Source organism: Carcharhinus amblyrhynchos, chromosome 6, assembly GCF_965287045.1.
Source record: "Carcharhinus amblyrhynchos chromosome 6, sCarAmb.v2.hapA, whole genome shotgun sequence".
Classification (NCBI taxonomy): domain Eukaryota; kingdom Metazoa; phylum Chordata; class Chondrichthyes; order Carcharhiniformes; family Carcharhinidae; genus Carcharhinus; species Carcharhinus amblyrhynchos.
The window spans coordinates 128,101,173-128,120,389 of NC_137329.1; the positions used below are offsets into that span (position 1 = coordinate 128,101,173).

Here is a 19,217-nt window from a genome sequence, read left to right on the forward strand (position 1 = left end):
TGCCTTTATCAATCGGGGTACAAATTACAAAAGCAAAGAGGTAATGATAGAGTTGTATAAAACTTTGGTGAGGCCACAGCTGGAGTACTGTGTGCAGTTTTGGTCGCCACATCTTAGGAAAGATGTGAACGCTCTGGAAGGGTGCAGAGGAGATTCACCAGGATGCTGCCTGAGATAGAACATTTAAGTTATGGAGAGAAGTTGGATAGGCTTGTGTTGTTTTCTCTAGAGCAGAGAAGACTGAGGAGCGGCCTGATGGAGGTGCTCTAGATTATGAGGCGCATGGTCAGGATGGCTAGGGAGCAGCTGTTCCCGTTAGTTGAATAGTCAGTTATGAGGGGACACAAGTTAAAAGTGAGGGGTGGCATGTTTAAGAGGATGTGAGGAAAAATCATTTTTACCCAGAGAGCGGTGACAGTCTGGAATGCACTGCCTATGGCCGGGGTGGTTGGGGGGCGGGCGTGTGGTTCTTACGGGTCGTTCTTTCGGGTCGAACCAAGCGAACAAACTTAAATTACATTCGGACAAAAAAAAGGGGCAGCTCCCCAAAAGGAGGGGGAACGGCCCGAACAGAAACAAAAAGTACAAAGGAAACTTAAGACACGTCAAATCAAAATGTGATTATCGGGGTCTATAACGCACCTCAGCCCCTGCGGTGCCCAATGGGCGCAGAAGGCGTCGACTGTGCCCGCGGAAATGCACTGATGCACTGCCTGGGAGGGTGAAGGGGGTCTTGCATCCTTTAAAAAGTACTTGGATGAGCACTTGGCATGCAATAACATTTAAGACTATGGGCCAAGTGCTGCCAAGTGGGATTAGGTGGGCAGGTCAAGGCCTTTCATGCGTCGGTGCAGACTCAATGGGCCGAAGGGCCTCTTCTGCACTGTAGTAATCTGTGATTCTGTTTGGGGGAATAGGGGAGGTGTGTGAGGGGGGACTTAAGCATTGGGGGTGGGGAAGAGTTGGGTGAGCTATGGGGTCATGTTGCAATTGTATAAAACTTTGGTGTGGCCGCACTAGGAGTATTGTATACAGCTCTGGTTGCTGCATTATAGGATGTGGAAGCATTGGAAAGGGTGCAGAGGAGATTTACCAGGATGTTGCCCGGTATGGTGCGAAGGTCTTATGAGGAAAGGCTGAGGAACTTGAGGCCATTTTCGTTAGAGAGATCAAAAAGTGACTTAATAGAGGCATATAAATTGATCAGAGGATTAGATAGAGTGGACAGTGAGAGCCTTTTTCCTCGGGTGGAGATGGTTAGCATGAGGAAACATAGCTTTAAATTGAGGAGTGATAGATATAGGACAGATGTCAGAGGTAAAATCTTTACTCAGAGGGTAGTAAGAGTGTGGAATGCCCTGCCTGCAGCAGTAGTGGACTCACCAACATTTAGGGGATTTAAATGGTCATTGAGTAAATATATGGATGATATTAGAATAGTGTAGGTTAAATGGGCTTTAAATTGGTTTCACAGGTCAGTGAAACATGGATGCCGAAGGGCCTGTACCGCGCTGTAATGTTCTGTGTGGGGTAGGGAGGGAGGGATGAGGGTTTGGGTTGAGAGGGGATGAGGGAGATTTACCTTTCGCCGGGAAGAGGCAGAAGGCGGGCGGCACTGCGCGCGCACGAGGAGACGCGGGCTCACACGGCGCGCGCACGGTGGAGGCGTGATCAGGCTGCGCGCTCCCGCCCCGTTATATTCAGCCAATCGGCACCGCTCCCCTTCCTTTGCCGCCATCAGAGAGAGAGCAGCCGGAGCGGAGCCCGCGGTAAGAGAGCGGGAGAAGAGGGGCAGAGAGGGAGAGGGGAGAGCGGGGGGAGAGAGGGAGGGAGACCGGGGAGCGTGGGGGGAGAGAGAGGGGGGCCGGGGGGAGAGAGAGGGGGGCCGGGGGGGGACGGGGGAGAGAGAGGGGGGGGCCGGGGGGGGGGGGGAAGAGAGAGAGGGGGGGCCGGGGGGGGGGGGGAAGAGAGAGAGGGGGGGGCCGGGGGGGGGGGGAAGAGAGAGAGGGGGGGGCCGGGGGGGGGGGAGAGAGAGAGGGGGGGGCCGGGGGGGGGGGGAGAGAGAGGGGGGGGGAGAGAGAGGGGGGGGAGAGAGAGGGGAGTGAGAGAGACGGGGAGCTGGGGAGGCGGGTGGGAGGAGGAAGCGCGGGGGAGGGGCGGAGACCGGCGGGGGGGGGGGGGGGGGGGAGAAGAGAAGAGACCAGCGGGGGAGAGAGAGCTGGGGGGGGGGGGGGGGAAGAGAGGGAGAGAGAGACCGGGCGACCCGGTAAGGGAGTTTGTGGGGGGGGGCGGCAGGAGGAGGGTGGTGGTGCGGGGGGGGGGGGGGGGTGGTTGCGGGGCAGCTCCGGCGTGGGGGAGGCCGGCAGTAACATCTCACAGCGGCCCCGGCCCGGCGGCTTCCTTCTCCGCCTCAGCCCCGGCCCTGAGTCACCGCTTGTGGCGCATGTTGTCCCCGCACCCTCCCGCCCGCCATTGTTGCGCTGCAGCCGCCGGGTAGCCTCGGCCCGCGGAGCCGGGGCTTGGTCAGTGCGGGGGCCCGGGCCCAGGAGCAGCAACACGTGGCGGCGGCGGCGGAGGGGGATGGAGAGGGTACGGAGGAACGGGAGAGGGTGTGGGGGGGTGAGAGCTGGGGGGGGGGGGAGTAATGGGTTCCTGTACAGATCCATCAGTGATGCAGCGTGCATGCTGCTGATTCTTGCATTGAGTGCTGTGTATTTTCTACACCCTGCAAGCGCTAAATGGTCTGATTAGAATCTTGTCACTTGCAATAAAGCAATATAAACCTGGCTAATTATAATGGTCAACAGCTCAGTATGTGAGTTGGGTGTAGAGGTACTGATATTCTGTCTGCAGCATGAGGGTTATTTGATTTGGACAATGTTTTTTGACAAATGATGGTGGAAGGAAGATTTTTTTTGCCGGTGTCTCTACTTTTATTACCGGAGTTGAAATTATATCATCTCGTAATGAGATTGTCTTGGTGTGTTTTGACTTTTAATCAAATGGGAATGATTTATAAGCATTTCTAGAAACATAATTGCTAAATAATGAAGGATCAGCTTGATTTTCTAATAGAAATTATGTTGCGAACATGAATAAAAAGTTGAGCCTTGTGTATGTCCTACAACTATCCTACATCTACTTAAGATTGAGTATGTAAACAAACATGCAATTATTGCAATGCTGATGGTTAGGCTGCCAGTTGGTTCCTCCATATAACAACGAGTAGTAGCACAGCTGCCTTTTTGGTGGCTGAAGTGTCTGTGGCATTGTGAAGGATAGAAAATTCTGGCATCGTGGTCAACATACCTTGCCCAACTAATTGTTAGGGACAAGCTAAGCAGTGGTTCATTGCATTAATGATTTGGAACGAATGCATTTTGAAATATTTATTTGAAACTTGAGTTTCTTGCTCAGTTGGAGTCTCCCATGTACTACCTTGATCTAATTGGTGTAGGTTAGCACCTCTTCCGAAAGTCAACTGTTCAGGTGGATGAGCAGCCCAAAATGCCTTTCTACCTGAAAAGTATCAGGTTGTTTGACAACTTCCTCTGGGTAGCAGAGAGAGTGATACTTTTTCCCTTAAGACTAAGTACCTTAGGTGGGACTAAAAATTGCTTTGTCGGGTGGCTAGCCCACAATTGGCTTTGTGAACGTTTATTTTGGCTGATAGGTGCCAAATGCTCATTGGGATTTGAGATGAGTGATGGTGGTGTCTGGGTCAGGAGCCTACTTTATGCAAAAATTAGTGCTTCAGTGAAGTAAGCATCGCAAGTCCTTTGAGCTATGCATCCCTGGTGAACTTGTATCTAAGGTTGAAAGATCTCCAGTGACATGAAGCCACCTGGGAACTTGTATATCTGATGTGATTTTTGAGGAATTGGGGACAATAGGTTTGGGTAAAATAAGAAAAAAAATGCGAATGCTGGAAATCTGTTCTGCGTTTTTGTAGAAGAATCCTATGGACTCAAAACATGAACTGTGTTTCTCTCCATAGAGTTGAAATAAAGTAAAAAAAAATAGAAACCTTACAGTGCAGAAAGAGGACATTTGGCTCATTGAATCTGCACTGACCGCAATCCCACCCAGGCCCTACCCTGATATTCTTACATATTTACCTGCTAATCCCTCTAAGCTACACATCTTGGGACTCGAAGGGGCAATTTTTAGCATGGCCGATCAACCTAACCCCCACATCTTTGGACTGTACAGGAAACTGGAGCACTTGGAGGAAACCAACGCAGACATGAGGAGAACGTGCATAGTCTACATGGACAGTGAGCCAAGCCGGGAATCGAACCCAGGTCCCTGCAGCTATGAAGTGGCAGTGCTAACCACTGTGCTACCCAAAATATTGTATAAAGCTGCTTGGGTAGCATGGTAGCACAGTGGTTAGCACTGCTACTTCACAGTGCCAGTGATCTGGGTTGGATTCCTGGCTTGGGTTACTGTGTGGAGTTTGCATGTTCTCCCTGTGTCTGTGTGGGTTTCCTCTCATTCTGAAAGACGTGTTGGTTGGTGCATTAACAGCAAGAAGTCTCTCAACACCAGGTCAATGCAACAAGTTTATTTGGTAGCAAACGCCACTAGCTTTTGGGGCTTTGCCTCTTAGTCAGGTGAGTGGGGAATTCTGATCACAGGGTATATAAAGGCACACACTCAGTTTACAGAATACTGATTAGAGTGCGAATCTTTACAGCTAATCAGTCTTAAAAGGTGCACACAATGTGAGTGGGGATAGCATTAAGTTTAGAGTAATGTAGACAAGTGTGAGGTGTTGCACTTTGGAAGGACAAACCAAGGTAGAACATACAAGGTAAATGGTAGAACACTGAAGGGCGTAGTAGAACAGAGGGATTTGGGAATACAGATACATAATTCCCTTAAAGTGGCGTCACAGGTAGATAGGGTCGTAAAGAGTGCTTTTGGAACATTGGCCTTTATAAATCAAAGTATTGAGTATAAGAGTTGGAATGTTATGGTAAGGTTGTATAAGACATTGAGGCCAAATTTAGAGTATTGTGTGCAGTTTTGGTCACCTAATTACAGGAAAGATGTTAAGGTTGAAAGAGTGCAGAGAAGATTTACAAAGATGTTGCCGGGACTTGAGAAACTGAGGTACAGAGAAAGGTTGAATAGGTTAGGACTCTATTCCCTGGAGCGTGGAAAAATGAGGGGAGATTTGATAGAGGTGTATAAAATTGATGTGTATAGATAGAACGAACGCAAGGAGGCTTCTTTTCACTGAGGCCAGGGGAGAAAAAAACTAGAGGACATGGGTTAAAGGTGAAGGGAGAAAAATTTAAAGGGGATATTGAGGGGGGGGGGGGGGGGGGTTCTTCACACAGTGGTAGGAGTGTGAACATAAGTAGTAGGAGTAGGCCGTCTAGCCTTTCGAGCCTGCCCTGCCATTCAATAATATCATGGCTGATCTGAAGTGGATTGGTTCTACTTTCCTGCTTTCTCCCCATAACCCTTAATTCCCTTGTTTATCATAGAACACTACAGCACAAACAGGCCTTTCGGCCCACAAGTTACCTATCAGAAACCTACCTACCTGTGACTTAATATATTGAGCGAGGTAGCTTCCACCATTTCAATGGGCAGAGAATTCCAGAGACTCGCCACCCTTTGAGTGAAGAAGTTCCTCCTCAACTCCAATCTAAACTGCCCCCCCACTGCCTTATTTTGAGGCTGTTATTTGTCCAGTTCTGCTATCCTTTCTAAGCAGGAAGAATCTCTCTACCTCTACCCTATCTAGCCCCTTCATTATCTTATATGTCTCTATAAGATCCCCCCTCAGCCTTCTAAACTCTGAGTACAGTCCCACTCTATTCAATCTCTCCTCATAGGCTAACCCCCTCATTTCCAGTATCAACCTAGTGAACTTTCTCTGCACTCCCTCCAAGGCCAGTATATCCTTTCGTAAATGCGGCGACCAAAACTGCACACAGTACTCCAGTTGTGGCCTCACCAGTGCCCTGTACAATTGCAGCAAGACCTCCTTGTTTTTATATTCTATCCCTCTTGCTATAAAGGCCAACATTCCATTTGCCTTCTTGATCACCTGCAGACTGGGTTTTTGCTATTCGTGTACTAGGACCCCCAGGTCCCTCTGCACTGTAGCGTGCTGTAGTTTTTCACCCTTTAAATAATAATCCCTCCTATTATTTCTACCAAAGTGGAGAACCTCACGCTTGCTAACATTATACTCCATCTGCCAGGTCCTTGCCCACTCACTCAGCCTATCCATATCTCTCTGCAGACTTTCCGCGCCTTCCACACGATTTGCTTTTACACAAGAACATAAGAAATAGGAGCAGGAGTAGGCCAACTAGCCCTTCGGGCCTGCCCCGCCATTCAATAAGATCATGGCTGATCTGTCGTGGCTCAGTTCCACATTCCCGCCCTCTCCCCATAACCCTTAATCCCCCCTCTTATCAAAAACCCATCAACCCGCGTCTTAAAAATATTTAGCGAGGCAGCCTCCACCACTTCAACGGGCAGAGAATTCCAGAGATTCACCACCCTTTGAGTGAAGAAGTTCCTCTTCAACTCCGTTCTAAAACCCCCCCCCCAATCTTGAGGCTGTGCCCCCTAGACCTACTATCCTTTCTGAGCGGGAAGAGCCTCTCCACCTCTATCCTATCCATCCCATTCATCATCTTATACGTCTCAATGAGATCTCCCCTCATTCTTCTAAACTCTAACGAGTACAAGCCTAATTTATTCAGCCTCTCCTCATAGCTCAACCCCCTCAACTCCAGCATCAGCCTAGTAAACCTCCTCTGCACTCCCTCCAAGGCTTTGTGTCATCAGCAAATTTTGTTACCCTACACTCAGCCCCCTCCTCCAGATCATCTATGTAAATGGTAAACAGTTGAGGCCCCAGCACTGATCCCTGCGGCACTCCACTAGTCACCAACTGCCAACCAGAGTAGCACCCTTTGACTCCAACTCTCTGCTTCCTATTAGACAACCAATCCTCTATCCACACCAACACCTTACCCCCAACTCTGTGCGCCCTAACTTTTTGCAGCGACCTTTTGTGAGGCGCCTTATCAGCTGCCTTCTGGAAATCTGAAAACACCACGTCCACAGGTTCCTGTCTGTCCACTGCACTAGTCACATCCTCAGAAATCCAATAAATTCGTTAAACATGACTTCCCCTTCATGAATCTGTGTTGCGTCTGCTTGATCAAACCGTTCTTTCCTAGGTGCTTTGCTATTTCTTCTTTGACGGATTCAGTGTGAAACGAGCTGCCAGACGAAGTGGTAAGTGCAGGCTCGCTTTTAATATTTAAGAAAAACGTGGACAGGTACGTGGATGAGGGGTGTGGAGGGATGTGGTCCAGGTGCAGGTCAGTGGGACTAGGCAGAAAAGTGGTTTGGTGCAGCCAAGAAAGGCCAGAAGCTCTACTTCTGTGCTGTAATGTTCTATGGTTAAAGAATGTGTATTGTCTCCAGACAGGACAGTAAGAAAGATGTTGCAAGCCCAGGCAAGTCATGGGAGTTACAAGTAGTGTGACATGAGCCCAAGATTGCATTGACCCAGACTGGCGACAAGGGAAATTTCACAGTAACAACATTTGCAGTATTAATGTAAGCCCTACTTATGATTAATAAATAAACTTATTTAACTTAGCTTTTCTTGCTCACCCACTGAAATGATTGCTCTATCAGGTGCTTCAATGTTTTTTTATCTGGCAATCAGGGAAATAATTTTTCCTAAGTTCCCAGAGTATGATGGTGAGTACGAAAAAGTGATATCCTGATTTTTGATATGGCTAGTTTACATTTAATTGCAAACTGATTTTTGTAAATATTTTGTTCCAGAATTCATGTATTTCAAAGGTATAACTTATAGTTTTAGGAAGATAACTTGCTTCTTGATATTTTCCATTTAACAATGCAAATCAAATGAGCTTAAGTTGTTTAGGAAAGCAGCAGAGTTGATTGGAAAAACATTTATGGCAAGGGGTATGAGGGGAGTGTGGTATGGCATTAAGATAGAGGATCAATTGCTGTCTCCTGCACTGTAGGAATTCTATGATTCTATCATTATTGAAATGCAGAGCAGACTTGAAATTTTTTTTTGTTCTACGCGTGGTTAAGATTTGGGATTCACTACCAGATTGTGTGCTGGAAGCAGATTCCATTGAGGCATTCAAGAGGGATTTGGGTTTTTATCTAAAAAGGAAGAATGTGCAGAGCTATGGATGTGATATTGGGTAAATTGGTTCTACAGAGAGCTTGCGCAGGCTGAATGGCCTCCTCTGCTGTTACAAATCTGATTCTAGGTCACAAAGTCAATGCTGGTGTTAATTTAACATTTCTGTTTCAAGCATGGCATGGTGACAGGCGGTCGGGATTAGAAATTTCTTTTGTTGAATTGATCTATGTGTTTGCTCATAGAAACAAGCAGTCAGCGGTTTAGTTTAGGATCAGACAGATAACTGCAGCTAACAGAGTCAGGGAAGCCAACAATTGAATGTTACCCAGGTCTGCAGCTTAAACAGGGAGAATACTAACCTTATTGAGTTTTTTGAAAAAGTGATCAAAGAGGTGGATGGGGGTAAGGCAGTTGACGTGGTATATATGGATTTTAGTAAGGCGTTTGATAAGGTTCACCATGGTGGGCTTCTGCAGAAAATGCAGATGTATGGGACTGAGGGTAATCTAGGAAATTGGATCAGGAATTGGCTAGCAGATAGGAGACAGAGGGTGGTGGTTGATGGTAAATATTCGTCATGGAGTTCGGTTACAAGTGGTGTGCCTCAGGGATCTGTTTTGGGGCCACTGCTGTTTGTAATTTTTATTAATGATCTGGATGAGGGTATAGTTGGGTGGATTAGTAAATTTGCTGATGACACCAAAGTCGGAGGTGTGGTAGATAGTGAGGAAGGGTGTCATAGTTTGCAGGGAGACTTAGACAGGTTGCAGAGCTGGGCCGAGAGGTGGCGGATGGAGTTTAATGCGGAGAAGTGTGAGGTAATTCACTTTGGTAGGAATAACAGATGTGTTGAGTATAGGGCTAACGGGAGGACTTTGAATAGTGTGGATGAACAGAGGGATCTAGGTATATGTGTACATAGATCCCTGAAAGTTGGGAATCAAGTAGATAAGGTGGTTAAGAAGGCATACGGTGTCTTGGTGTTTATTGGTAGGGGGATTGAATTTAGGAGTCGCAGCGTCATGTTGCAACTGTACACAACTCTGGTGCGGCCGCACTTGGAGTACTGTGTGCAGTTCTGGTCCCCACATTACAGGAAGGATGTGGAGGCTTTGGAGAGGTTGCAGTGGAGGTTTACCAGGATGTTGCCTGGTATGGAGGGGAGGTCCTATGAGGAGAGACTGAGGGATTTGGGGTTGTTTTCGCTGGAAAGAAGGCGGCTAAGAGGGGATCTTATTGAAACATATAAGATGATTAGAGGTTTAGATAGGGTGGACAGTGATAGCCTTTTTCCTCGGATGGAGAAAGCTAGCACGAGGGGGCATGGCTATAAATTAAGGGGTGGTAGTTATAGGACGGATGTCAGGGGTAGGTTCTTTACCCAGAGGGTGGTGAGGGATTGGAATGCCCTGCCTGCTGCGGTTGTAAATGCGCCTAGTTTGGGGGCGTTTAAGAGATCCGTGGATAGGTTTATGGACGAGAAGGGATTGGTTTAGGTTAGTGGGTCATTGTTTTTTTTTAACTGGTCGGCACAACATCGTGGGCCGAAGGGCCTGTTCTGCGCTCTAATGTTCAATGTTCTAATGTTCTATGTTCTAATAGTAATTTTATCATTGGCTGTGCCGGATGCAGGTAAAACTTGTGCTTGGATTAAAATTCATGAGGGAAAAGAGGCTGGAAGATTCTTCTAGCTTGGAGCAAGAGGAAAACTGTACAGTAGTCCACAACTGAAAGACAGCTAGCCTTACTGTAGTTACAGTTTTGAGTGGTGAGCTTGGAGAATGCAGAATTCTGAAGTTTGAGCTGCAATGTCCGCAGATTTCATGTCGATTGCCAGGCTGGATAGACTGGGACTCTTTTTCTCTAGAACGTTGAAGGCTGAGAGGTGATCTCAGAGATCTATAAAATAATGAGGGACATAGATCAGCTAGATAGTCAACATCTTTTCCAAAAGTTAGGGGAGTCTAAAATTAGAGGGCATAGGTTTAAGATGAGGGGAGAGATACAAAAGGGTCCAGAGCGGCACTTCATCCACACAGTGTCTGGAACAAGCTGCCAGAGGGAGTAGTAAAGGTGGGTACAATTTTGTCTTTTAAAAAGCATTTAGTTACATGGGTATAGAGGGATATAGGCCAAACACGGGCAATTGGGACTAGGTTAGGGGCTTAATAAAGGAGTGGCATGAACAAGTTGGGCTGAAGGGCCTGTTTCCATGCTGTAATCCTCTATGGCTCTATATGGAAGGATCCCCATGAAACTTTATAGTAAAATAGATGGGTCACAGAGCAGAATTCTGGAGGGCCGTTGCATTCTTGGATTGGACCCGGAAAATAAGGGAACACTTTGCAGGGGGTTGGAAAAGTAAATCTGGACATATGGCATTGTAAACTGTCATGTTTGTTAGTAAGTGCTTGGTCTCTTTATTTCAAGTGTACAATAAAGTTTATTTTAGTTTAAAAACACACAATCTTATGGCCTAGTTCTTCCAGTTAATTGCTGGATGTTCAGATTTCTCTAAGTATTAACTGTCCGTAACAGGATCATAACTTTCTGAATTACAGTCCCTTGTTTTTATTATCTCATTTGATATCACCTCTTATTGCTTTCTTTACTCTAGTTCTTTGACTTTACTATCTTGAAGCGAGCAAGCTAAACATTTTCTTTCCCTTCTTTTGCCATTCTAGAAAAAATGATATGTTTATCATCAAATCATTTAGCTTTCTAAAAAATATTTTCTGATTTGACTTCTTATATGTCCTGATAAACAGCGAAAAGTATTGTTTCTTGTGTACAATGTGTGCAATTCATAGAGTAGGGGAGAAGAAGATGATGCAGAATGTAGTGCTACAGACGTAGCTAGGGTGTTGAGAAAGATCAAAGGGTTTATTCAAAGGTCTGATGACAGCAGGGAAGGAGCTGTTCTGGAGTCAGTTGGTACGTCATCTCAGACATGTCCCCTTCCAGACGTCGCTGGATTCCGGGGAAGTGCCGGAAGATTGGAAAGCGGCTAATGTTACGCCGTTGTTTAAGAAGGGTGCCAGGCAAAAGGCAGGGAATTATAGGCCGGTTAGTTTAATGTCTGTTGTAGGTAAAATGTTAGAATCTGTCACCAAGGAGGAAATAGCGAGGCATCTTGAGAGGAATTGCTTGATAGAGCAGACGCAGCACGGTTTCGTTAAAGGGAAGTCGTGTCTGACAAATTTACTGGAGTTCTATGAGGATGTGTCTAGGGCGGTGGATAGAGGAGAGCCGGTGGATGTGGTCTTTCTGGATTTTCAGAAGGCATTTGACAAGGTACCTCACAAGAGGTTATTGCAGAAAGTCAGGGGACATGGAGTTGGGGGTAGGGTGTTAGCGTGGATAGAGGATTGGTTGTCAAATAGGAGGCAGAGAGTGGGGGTCAATGGGTGCTATTCGGATTGGCGGATGGTGACTAGTGGAATGCCTCGGGTTGGTGCTGGGGCCTCAGCTATTTACCATTTATATAAATGATCTGGAGGAGGGAACCCAGTGTATGGTGTCGAAATTTGCTGATGACACCAAGATTGGAGGAAAGGCAAATTGTGTGGAGGGTGTGGAGAGTCTACAGAAGGATCTAGATAGGCTGGGCGAATGGGCCAGGAAATGGCAAATGGAATTTAATGTTGGCAAGTGCGAGGTGGTCCACTTTGGTAGGAATAATGGTAGGAAGGATTATTACTTGCGTGGCGAAAAACTGCAGCAGGCGACGATGCAGAGGGACCTTGGGGTCCTTGTGCATGAGTCGCAAAAACCCAGCTTGCAGGTGCAGCAGGTGGTCAGGAAGGTGAATGGGATGCTGGCCTTCATAGCGAGGGGGATTGAATATAAAAGTAGGGAGGTCTTGCTGCGGCTGTATAGGGCATTGGTGAGGCCGCAGCTGGAGTACTGTGTGCAGTTTTGGGCGCCGTACTTACGCAAGGATATTTTGGCCTTGGAGGGAGTGCAGAGGAGGTTTACTAGGCTGATGCCGGAGTTGAGGGGGTTGAGCTATGAGGAGAAGCTGAATAAACTAGGCTTGTACTTGTTAGAGTTTAGAAGAATGAGGGGAGATCTCATTGAGACGTATAAGATGATGAATGGGATGGATAGGATAGAGGTGGAGAGACTCTTCCTGCTCAGAAAGGATAGTAGGACTCGGGGGCACAGCCTCAAGATAAAGGGGGGGCGGTTTAGAACAGCATTGAGGAGGAACTTCTTTACTCAAAGGGTGGTGAATCTCTGGAATTCTCTGCCTGTTGAAGTGGTGGAGGCTACCTCGCTAAATATTTTTAAGATGCGGGTTGATGGGTTTTTGATGAGAGGGGATTAAGGGTTATGGGGAGAGGGCGGGAATGTGGAACTGAGCCACGACAGATCAGCCATGATCTTATTGAATGGCGGGGCAGGCTCGAAGGGCTAGATGGCCTACTCCTGCTCCTATTTCTTAGGTTCTTATGTATTTTTTCCCTGGCGGAAGTGCGCATGTCTGGGGTGCGTGGTGTCTTTGATTATGCTGGCTGCTGGCAGTGGAGAATGTAGATGGAGTCTAGTTGGGAGGCTGGTTTGAGTGATGGACTGGGCTGCATTCACAACCCTTTGCAGTTTCTTGTGGTCTTACCAAGGAGCCAGATCAAACTGTGATAAATTGGAAAGGATGCTTTCTGTGATGCATCTGTAAAAATTGGTGAGAGTTGTAGCAGGCATGCCAGCCATTTGCATTTCCACTTCATCCTGATGTAGACCAGCATGTCCTCCTTTACGCTTCCTGAAGTCTCTCCTTTGTTTTACTGGCACTGAGAGAAAGATTATTGCCAATGCACGAATTCATCAGACTTCTATCTCTTTCTTGTATTCAGAGGTCTACAGCATGAAAACAGGCCTTTTGGCTCAACTTGTCCATGCTGCCCTTTTTTAATCACTAAGCTCATCCTAATTGCCCACATTTTGGCCATATTCCTATATTCTATATAATTATTCTATATTATATCCTATATAATATTCCATATTCCATGTCGAGGGACATGGAGTTGGGGGTAGGGTGTTAGCGTGGATAGAGGATTGGTTGTCAAATAGGAGGCAGAGAGTGGGGGTCAACGGGTGCTATTCGGATTGGCGGATGGTGACTAGTGGAGTGCCCCAGGGGTCGGTGCTGGGGCCTCAGCTTTTTACCATTTATATAGATGATTTGGAGGAGGGAACCGAGTGTAGGGTGTCGAAATTTGCTGATGACACCAAGATTGGGGGAACGGCAAATTGTGCGGAGGGTGTGGAGAGTCTGCAGAAGGATCTAGATAGGCTGGGCGAATGGGCCAGGAAATGGCAAATGGAATTTAATGTTGGCAAGTGTGAGGTGGTCCACTTTGGTAGGAAGAATGGTAGGAAGGACTATTACTTACGGGGCGAAAAACTGCAGCAGGCGACAGTGCAGAGGGACCTTGGGGTCCTTGTGCATGAGTCGCAAAAACCCAGCTTGCAGGTGCAACAGGTGGTCAGGAAGGCGAATGGGATGCTGGCCTTCATAGCAAGGGGGATTGAATATAAAAGTAGGGAGGTCTTGCTGCAGCTGTATAGGGCATTGGTGAGGCCGCAACTGGAGTACTGTGCATTTTTGGGCGCCGCACCTGCGCAAAGATATTTTGGCCTTGGAGGGAGTGCAGAGGAGGTTTACTAGGCTGATACCGGAGTTGAGGGGGTTGAGCTATGAGGAGAGGCTGAATAAACTGGGCTTGTACTCGTTAGAGTTTAGAAGAATGAGAGGAGATCTCATTGAGACGTATAAGATGATGAATGGGATGGATAGGATAGAGGTGGAAAGACTCTTCCCGCTCAAAAAAGACAGTAGGACTAGGGGGCACAGCCTCAAGATAAAGGCGGGGGGGCGGTTTAGAACGGAGTTGAGGAGGAACTTCTTCACTCAAAGGGTGGTGAATCTCTGGAATTCTCTGCCCGTTGAAGTGGTGGAGGCTGCCTCGCTAAATATTTTTAAGATGCGGGTTGATGGGTTTTTGATAGGAGAGGGGATTAAGGGTTATGGGGAGAGGGCGGGAAAGTGGAACTGAGCCACGACAGATCAGCCATGATCTTATTGAATGGTGGGGTGGGCTCGAGGGGCTGGATGGCCTACTCCTCCTATTTCTTATGTTCTTATGTTCCTCTATACCCATCTTAGAGTCATAGAAACCCTACAGTACAGAAAGACCTCATTTGGCCCTTCGAGTCTGCACTGACCGCAATCCCACCCAGGCCCTACCTCCATATCTCAACATTTTTACCCACTAATCCCTCTACCCTACGCATCTCAGGACACTGAGGGCAATATTAGCATGGCCAATCAACCTAACCCATACATCTTTGGACTGTGGGAGGAAACCCATGCAGACATGAAGAGAATGTGCAAACTTCACACAGACAGTGACCCAAACTGGGAATTGAACCCAGGTCCCTGGCACTGAGAGGCAGTAGTTCTAACTACTGTGCCACCTTATCGTACCCATGTAACTGTCTAAACGCTTTTAAAAAGACAAATTTGTACCTGCCCTATGACTACTTCTGGCAGCTTGTTCCAGGCACTCACCACCCTCTGGAAAAACTGCCTCCCCAATAAACCTACGCCGTCTAGTTTTAGACTCCCCTACCTTTGGGAAAAGATATTGACTATCGGGCTGATCTATGCCCTTCATTATTTTATAGACCTCTATAAGATCACCCCATGCCTCTGCTCCAGGGGAAAAAGCCCCAGTCTATCCAGCCTTCCTTATAATTCGAACTGTCAAGTCCTGGTGGCATCATAATAAATCTTTTCTGCCTTCTTTCTAGTTTAATAATATTCTTTCTATAATAGTGACCAGAGCTGTACCCTGTCTCATCATTATTTGAGATCTGATGTGCAACTGTGGTGTCATCAGTGAACTCTGGACTGATTTGTGTAGCTGACTTTTTTGCTTGCATCCTTTTTGATAACTTTCTGCCTATTTCAAGATGAATGTTCCACAGGAAAAGCATTCATTAATGTTCTTGCTAATATTTCAGTTTGTAACATGGTTGCACGATATCTTTTGGTTTCCCAAGTTATTGCATTAGTGGTGGAATAATTAGGGTGACAGTGATTAGCACTGCCGCATCAGTGCCAGGGCCTCTGGGTTTAATTTCAGCTTTGAGGCATTGTCTTTGTGGAGTATGCACGTTCTCCCTGTGTCTGCATGGACCTCTGGGTGCTCTGGTTTCCTCCCACAGACCAAATATATGCAGGTTAGGTTGATTGGCCATGCTAAATTGATCCTAGTGGCAGGGATATTAGCAGTGTAAATATGTGCAGTTATGGGAATAGGGCCTGGGTTGGATTGTGATCGATGTAGACTTGATAGGTGGAATGCCTGCCTTCTGCACTGTAGGAATTCTGTAACGTAGATCAGGAAGGCCCAGTTCAATTCTTCATCTGCATTACATTCAGTATTATCAGCTGATCCTTTACCATCAATTTGGCTTCACGGTTCCCTAGTGAAATTGAGGGCTTGGGAGAATATTGGTCAGTCTTTTTACTCTTGCATTCAAGCATAGCTGCTGTTAAGGAGTATGTATGTTCATGTTTGAGAGCACCAACCAAATCTGATGTTTGCCCAGGTGGACACATAATTAACTGAATAAATGAACTGACAAGGAACCTGTGAAACTTTCCTTCTGCAAGGACTGTTAGTGTGCTTTGAATCAGTTGTATGTTTGAAAGGTACGAGGGAGATGGCAGTGTAGTGGTAATATACTATTGTAATATATAGTACCACTCTACTAACAATCTAGAGGCCCACACTAATGCAGTGGGGATGAGGGTTCCAATCTCAACGTAGTAGCTGGTGGAATTTGAATTCAATTGATGAATTTTGATTATAGTTTTAAAATATAGTGAGTCTGTGTGGCAGCTGTCATTAATTGTAAAAACGCATCTGGTTCACAAATGTGGAGAAAATCTGCACCCTAATACAGTACGCCATTTTGCCCATTTGCAATGTAATGCCGTTCATAAGCTGGAATGTGTCGATTTAGCTCTTGCTTGCATTCATGTGAGCTTGGTGTGGTCCTTGCTTCCTCGTGTTGGTGTTGAATGCTGGAATCTGAAATCTTTTCTGGTAATCCAGCACAAGACTAGTTCCAGTTATGAGTCAGTACTTTGAGAAGGGGAGAAAATTGGTGAAGAGAGAAAAGGCTTGAGGAAATCTTGCAGTATGCTTCTGATTTGATCACTCTTGCTTGGATTTGAAGAGTATTGATGCAGTGAAGGAGTGTGTGTGTGTGTGTGTTTTATGTATATATTATGCTGAAGAATATTTCTCAAATGGTGAAAGATTTGAAAATGTACCAAGGGACCTGGATGTCGTCCTCAATAAGTCACAAAGTTAACAAGCAGATATTTAGGAAAGCTAATGGTGTGCGAAGCTTTAATGCAAGAGGATTTAAGTACAGGAGTAACAGTCTTCCTTCAATTTGTAGAATCTGGTTAGATTGCACTTGGTGTACAGTGCTTAGCTTTGACCTCCTTAGGATGATATTGTTACCATAAAGGGACTACAGCAAAGGTTCAGCAACTTTGTTCTCAGTGGCGGAACAATCCTTTGAAAAGAGATTGGGCAAACAGCCTGTAGAGTTTCAAAGAATGAGCAGTACCTCATTGAAATCTATAAAATACTCAAAAGGAGAGACAGGTAGTAGATGCACGCAAGATGTTTCCTCTGGTTGGAGAGTCTAGAACCAGGGGATATGATTTCAAATTTAAGATAAGAGGTGATTTTTTTTTTAAAACTGAGTGACGAATCTTCGGAATTCTCTAACCCAAAGGGCTGTGGAAACTCAAGTCATATTTAAAAAAGAGATTGACGGATTTCTAAATGTCAGTGACATAATAGAATACAGTGTAATGGGGGGAGCCATTATGGTGGATGATCAGCCGTGATATCGAATGGTGGAGCATGATTGAAGGGCTGAATGGCCTATTGCCCCTCTGTCCTGATGTCTTATTCCAGTGCATGTACATATCCAGTGCAGTGCTTGTGCATTTTAACACTTCATTCTGTGACATGTTGCTCGTTGACCAAATCTCATCCTCTCCATTTAGAACAAATTTAATTTTCTTTTCTATTGAATTTTGGAACCATAAAGGGCTATTTTATTCAGAACAAAATAAATAGCCATTTTCGCCTAGTGTGATTGCGTGCCCTTTTAAGGGGTGAATTGGGCCAGAGCGTGGGTTTTCCTTGCAGTTGAGTCTGGAGTCACAGCGTACAGTAACCTTTTATATCACCCTGAATAGTTACTTACCTTAAGCCATTCATTTGTTAATTTACTTCACTGTCTGTGTTTGAAAAATTCTACATTTAGCAATGAGGGTCAATTGCCAGTAGAGTGTACCTCTCTACTGCTGCAGAAGCCAGGAGAGCAGACCACGTGTGGAAGCCTTTTGAAGCAAATTTGTTCAGCAGCCTGACTGTCAAAATGCCCCTTTTTGGAAAATGGTCCCATTTGACTCTAACACTGAGCAGTGAGTGCAATATGCCAAATGCCTGTGTTTAATTTTAAATGATGTTGAGATGCCGGCGTTGGACTGGGGTAAACACAGCAAGAAGTCTCGCAACACCAGGTTGAAGTCCAGCAGGTTTATTTGACAGTAAACACAACAAGCTTTCGGAGTGCTGTTCCTTTGTTAGGTGAGTGGAGAGTTCTGTTCAGAAACAGGGCATATAAAGGCACACAGAGTTTACAGAATACTGATTAGAATGCGAATCTTTACAGCTAATCTGCTATTCAACTCTTAAAGGTGCAGGCAATGCGATTGGAGATAGGATTAAGCATAGGTTACAGAGATGTGTATTGTCTCCAGACAGGACAGTGAGATGTTGTAAGTTCAGGCAAGTCATGGGGGTTACAGATAGTGTGACGTGAATGCAAGATCCCGGTTGAGGCCGTCCTCGTGTGCAGAACTTGGATTGTGACGTGACGGGCATTCGGCCTCTGATCTTTGGGCAAAAATTCTCCAGGACGGCCTTCACGACACATGACAGCGCAGAGTCGCTGAGCAGAAGCTGAAAACCAAGTTCCACAAGCGTGAGGACGGCCTCGACCAGGATCTTGGATTCATGTCGCACTACCGGCAACCCCAGGGTTGTGTGGGGTCCTTAATTATGTTGGGACATTGGCTGGCTTGTTTATGGGTATGTGATCTAGTCTATGCTGTCTGCTTGCACATTCAATTAATGTGCCCAAGTTATGAACATACAAAATCTTCACTTTTTTAAAAATTCAGTGAGAATATTTATATCACAGGGACTGTAGTAGTTCAAGAAAGCAGTTCACCACCACCTTCTTGAGGGCAATTAGGGATGGACAATAAATGCTGGCCCAACCAGCAACATTTGCATCCCATTAATTGAAAGATCTTTTATCTAACGTCAAAATCTGAACGGCAATCTTAATTTGTACATCTGTTTTCCATTGTCGACAAGATTCAGGTTTTAGTTCTCTGCAAGTGCAGATGGGTATTAGTGGCCACTTTATGTTGGCAGACGGTGATGAAAAGTAAATTGGTTGGGTGTGTCCACCAAAATTCATTTTTAAAGATCTATTTAGCAATTGACAGTGTGAACCCTTGGAACACGCCATAAAGATCTTTTAGTGGAAAGCAAAATAATGCAGATATTGGAAATCGGGTGCAAAAAATGCTTGATAGGTGGGGCAACATCTATGTAGAGAAAGATTTGCAAAATATTTCTGATTTTCAGATCCCTTTAAACTTAAATACTTATCACTAAACGATTGGATTGGAAAAATCTCTAACTCTAAATTGAGGTAGAGGATTTATTAGATCTGTTGCAGGCACAATTACTATAGATCAGAACTGATCCAACATTCCAAAATGCATTTCTAGGCATATACTCAGTCCAGCGTTTCCAATTTGTTTCAACTGATAAATGTGCATTTTGGGGCTATACTTTTGCTAGGAATCATTCATTTGGATCAAGGAAGCAAAATAGGCTATGATGCCAGGAAGATTTGGGGCAGT

The 19,217-nt window shown here is 45.8% G+C and overlaps 1 protein-coding gene across 4 annotated transcripts in view; it reads left to right on the top strand.

Moving 5' to 3' along the window:
- Positions 1–1,688: 1,688 nt before the first annotated feature.
- nap1l1 (nucleosome assembly protein 1-like 1) overlaps positions 1,689–19,217 on the top strand; it is a 116,539-nt gene continuing 99,010 nt past the window's right edge. For 2 of the 4 annotated variants that reach the window (XM_080191460.1, XM_080191461.1), the window contains exon 1: positions 7,537–7,602. In XM_080191460.1, coding sequence (XP_080047586.1) covers positions 7,601–7,602 — 2 coding nt within the window. In that variant the 5' untranslated portion in view covers positions 7,537–7,600. Of the gene's footprint in view, positions 1,770–7,536; positions 7,603–19,217 lie in introns of those variants that run through there. The other 2 variants (XM_080191458.1, XM_080191457.1) reach the window with 2 other exon arrangements.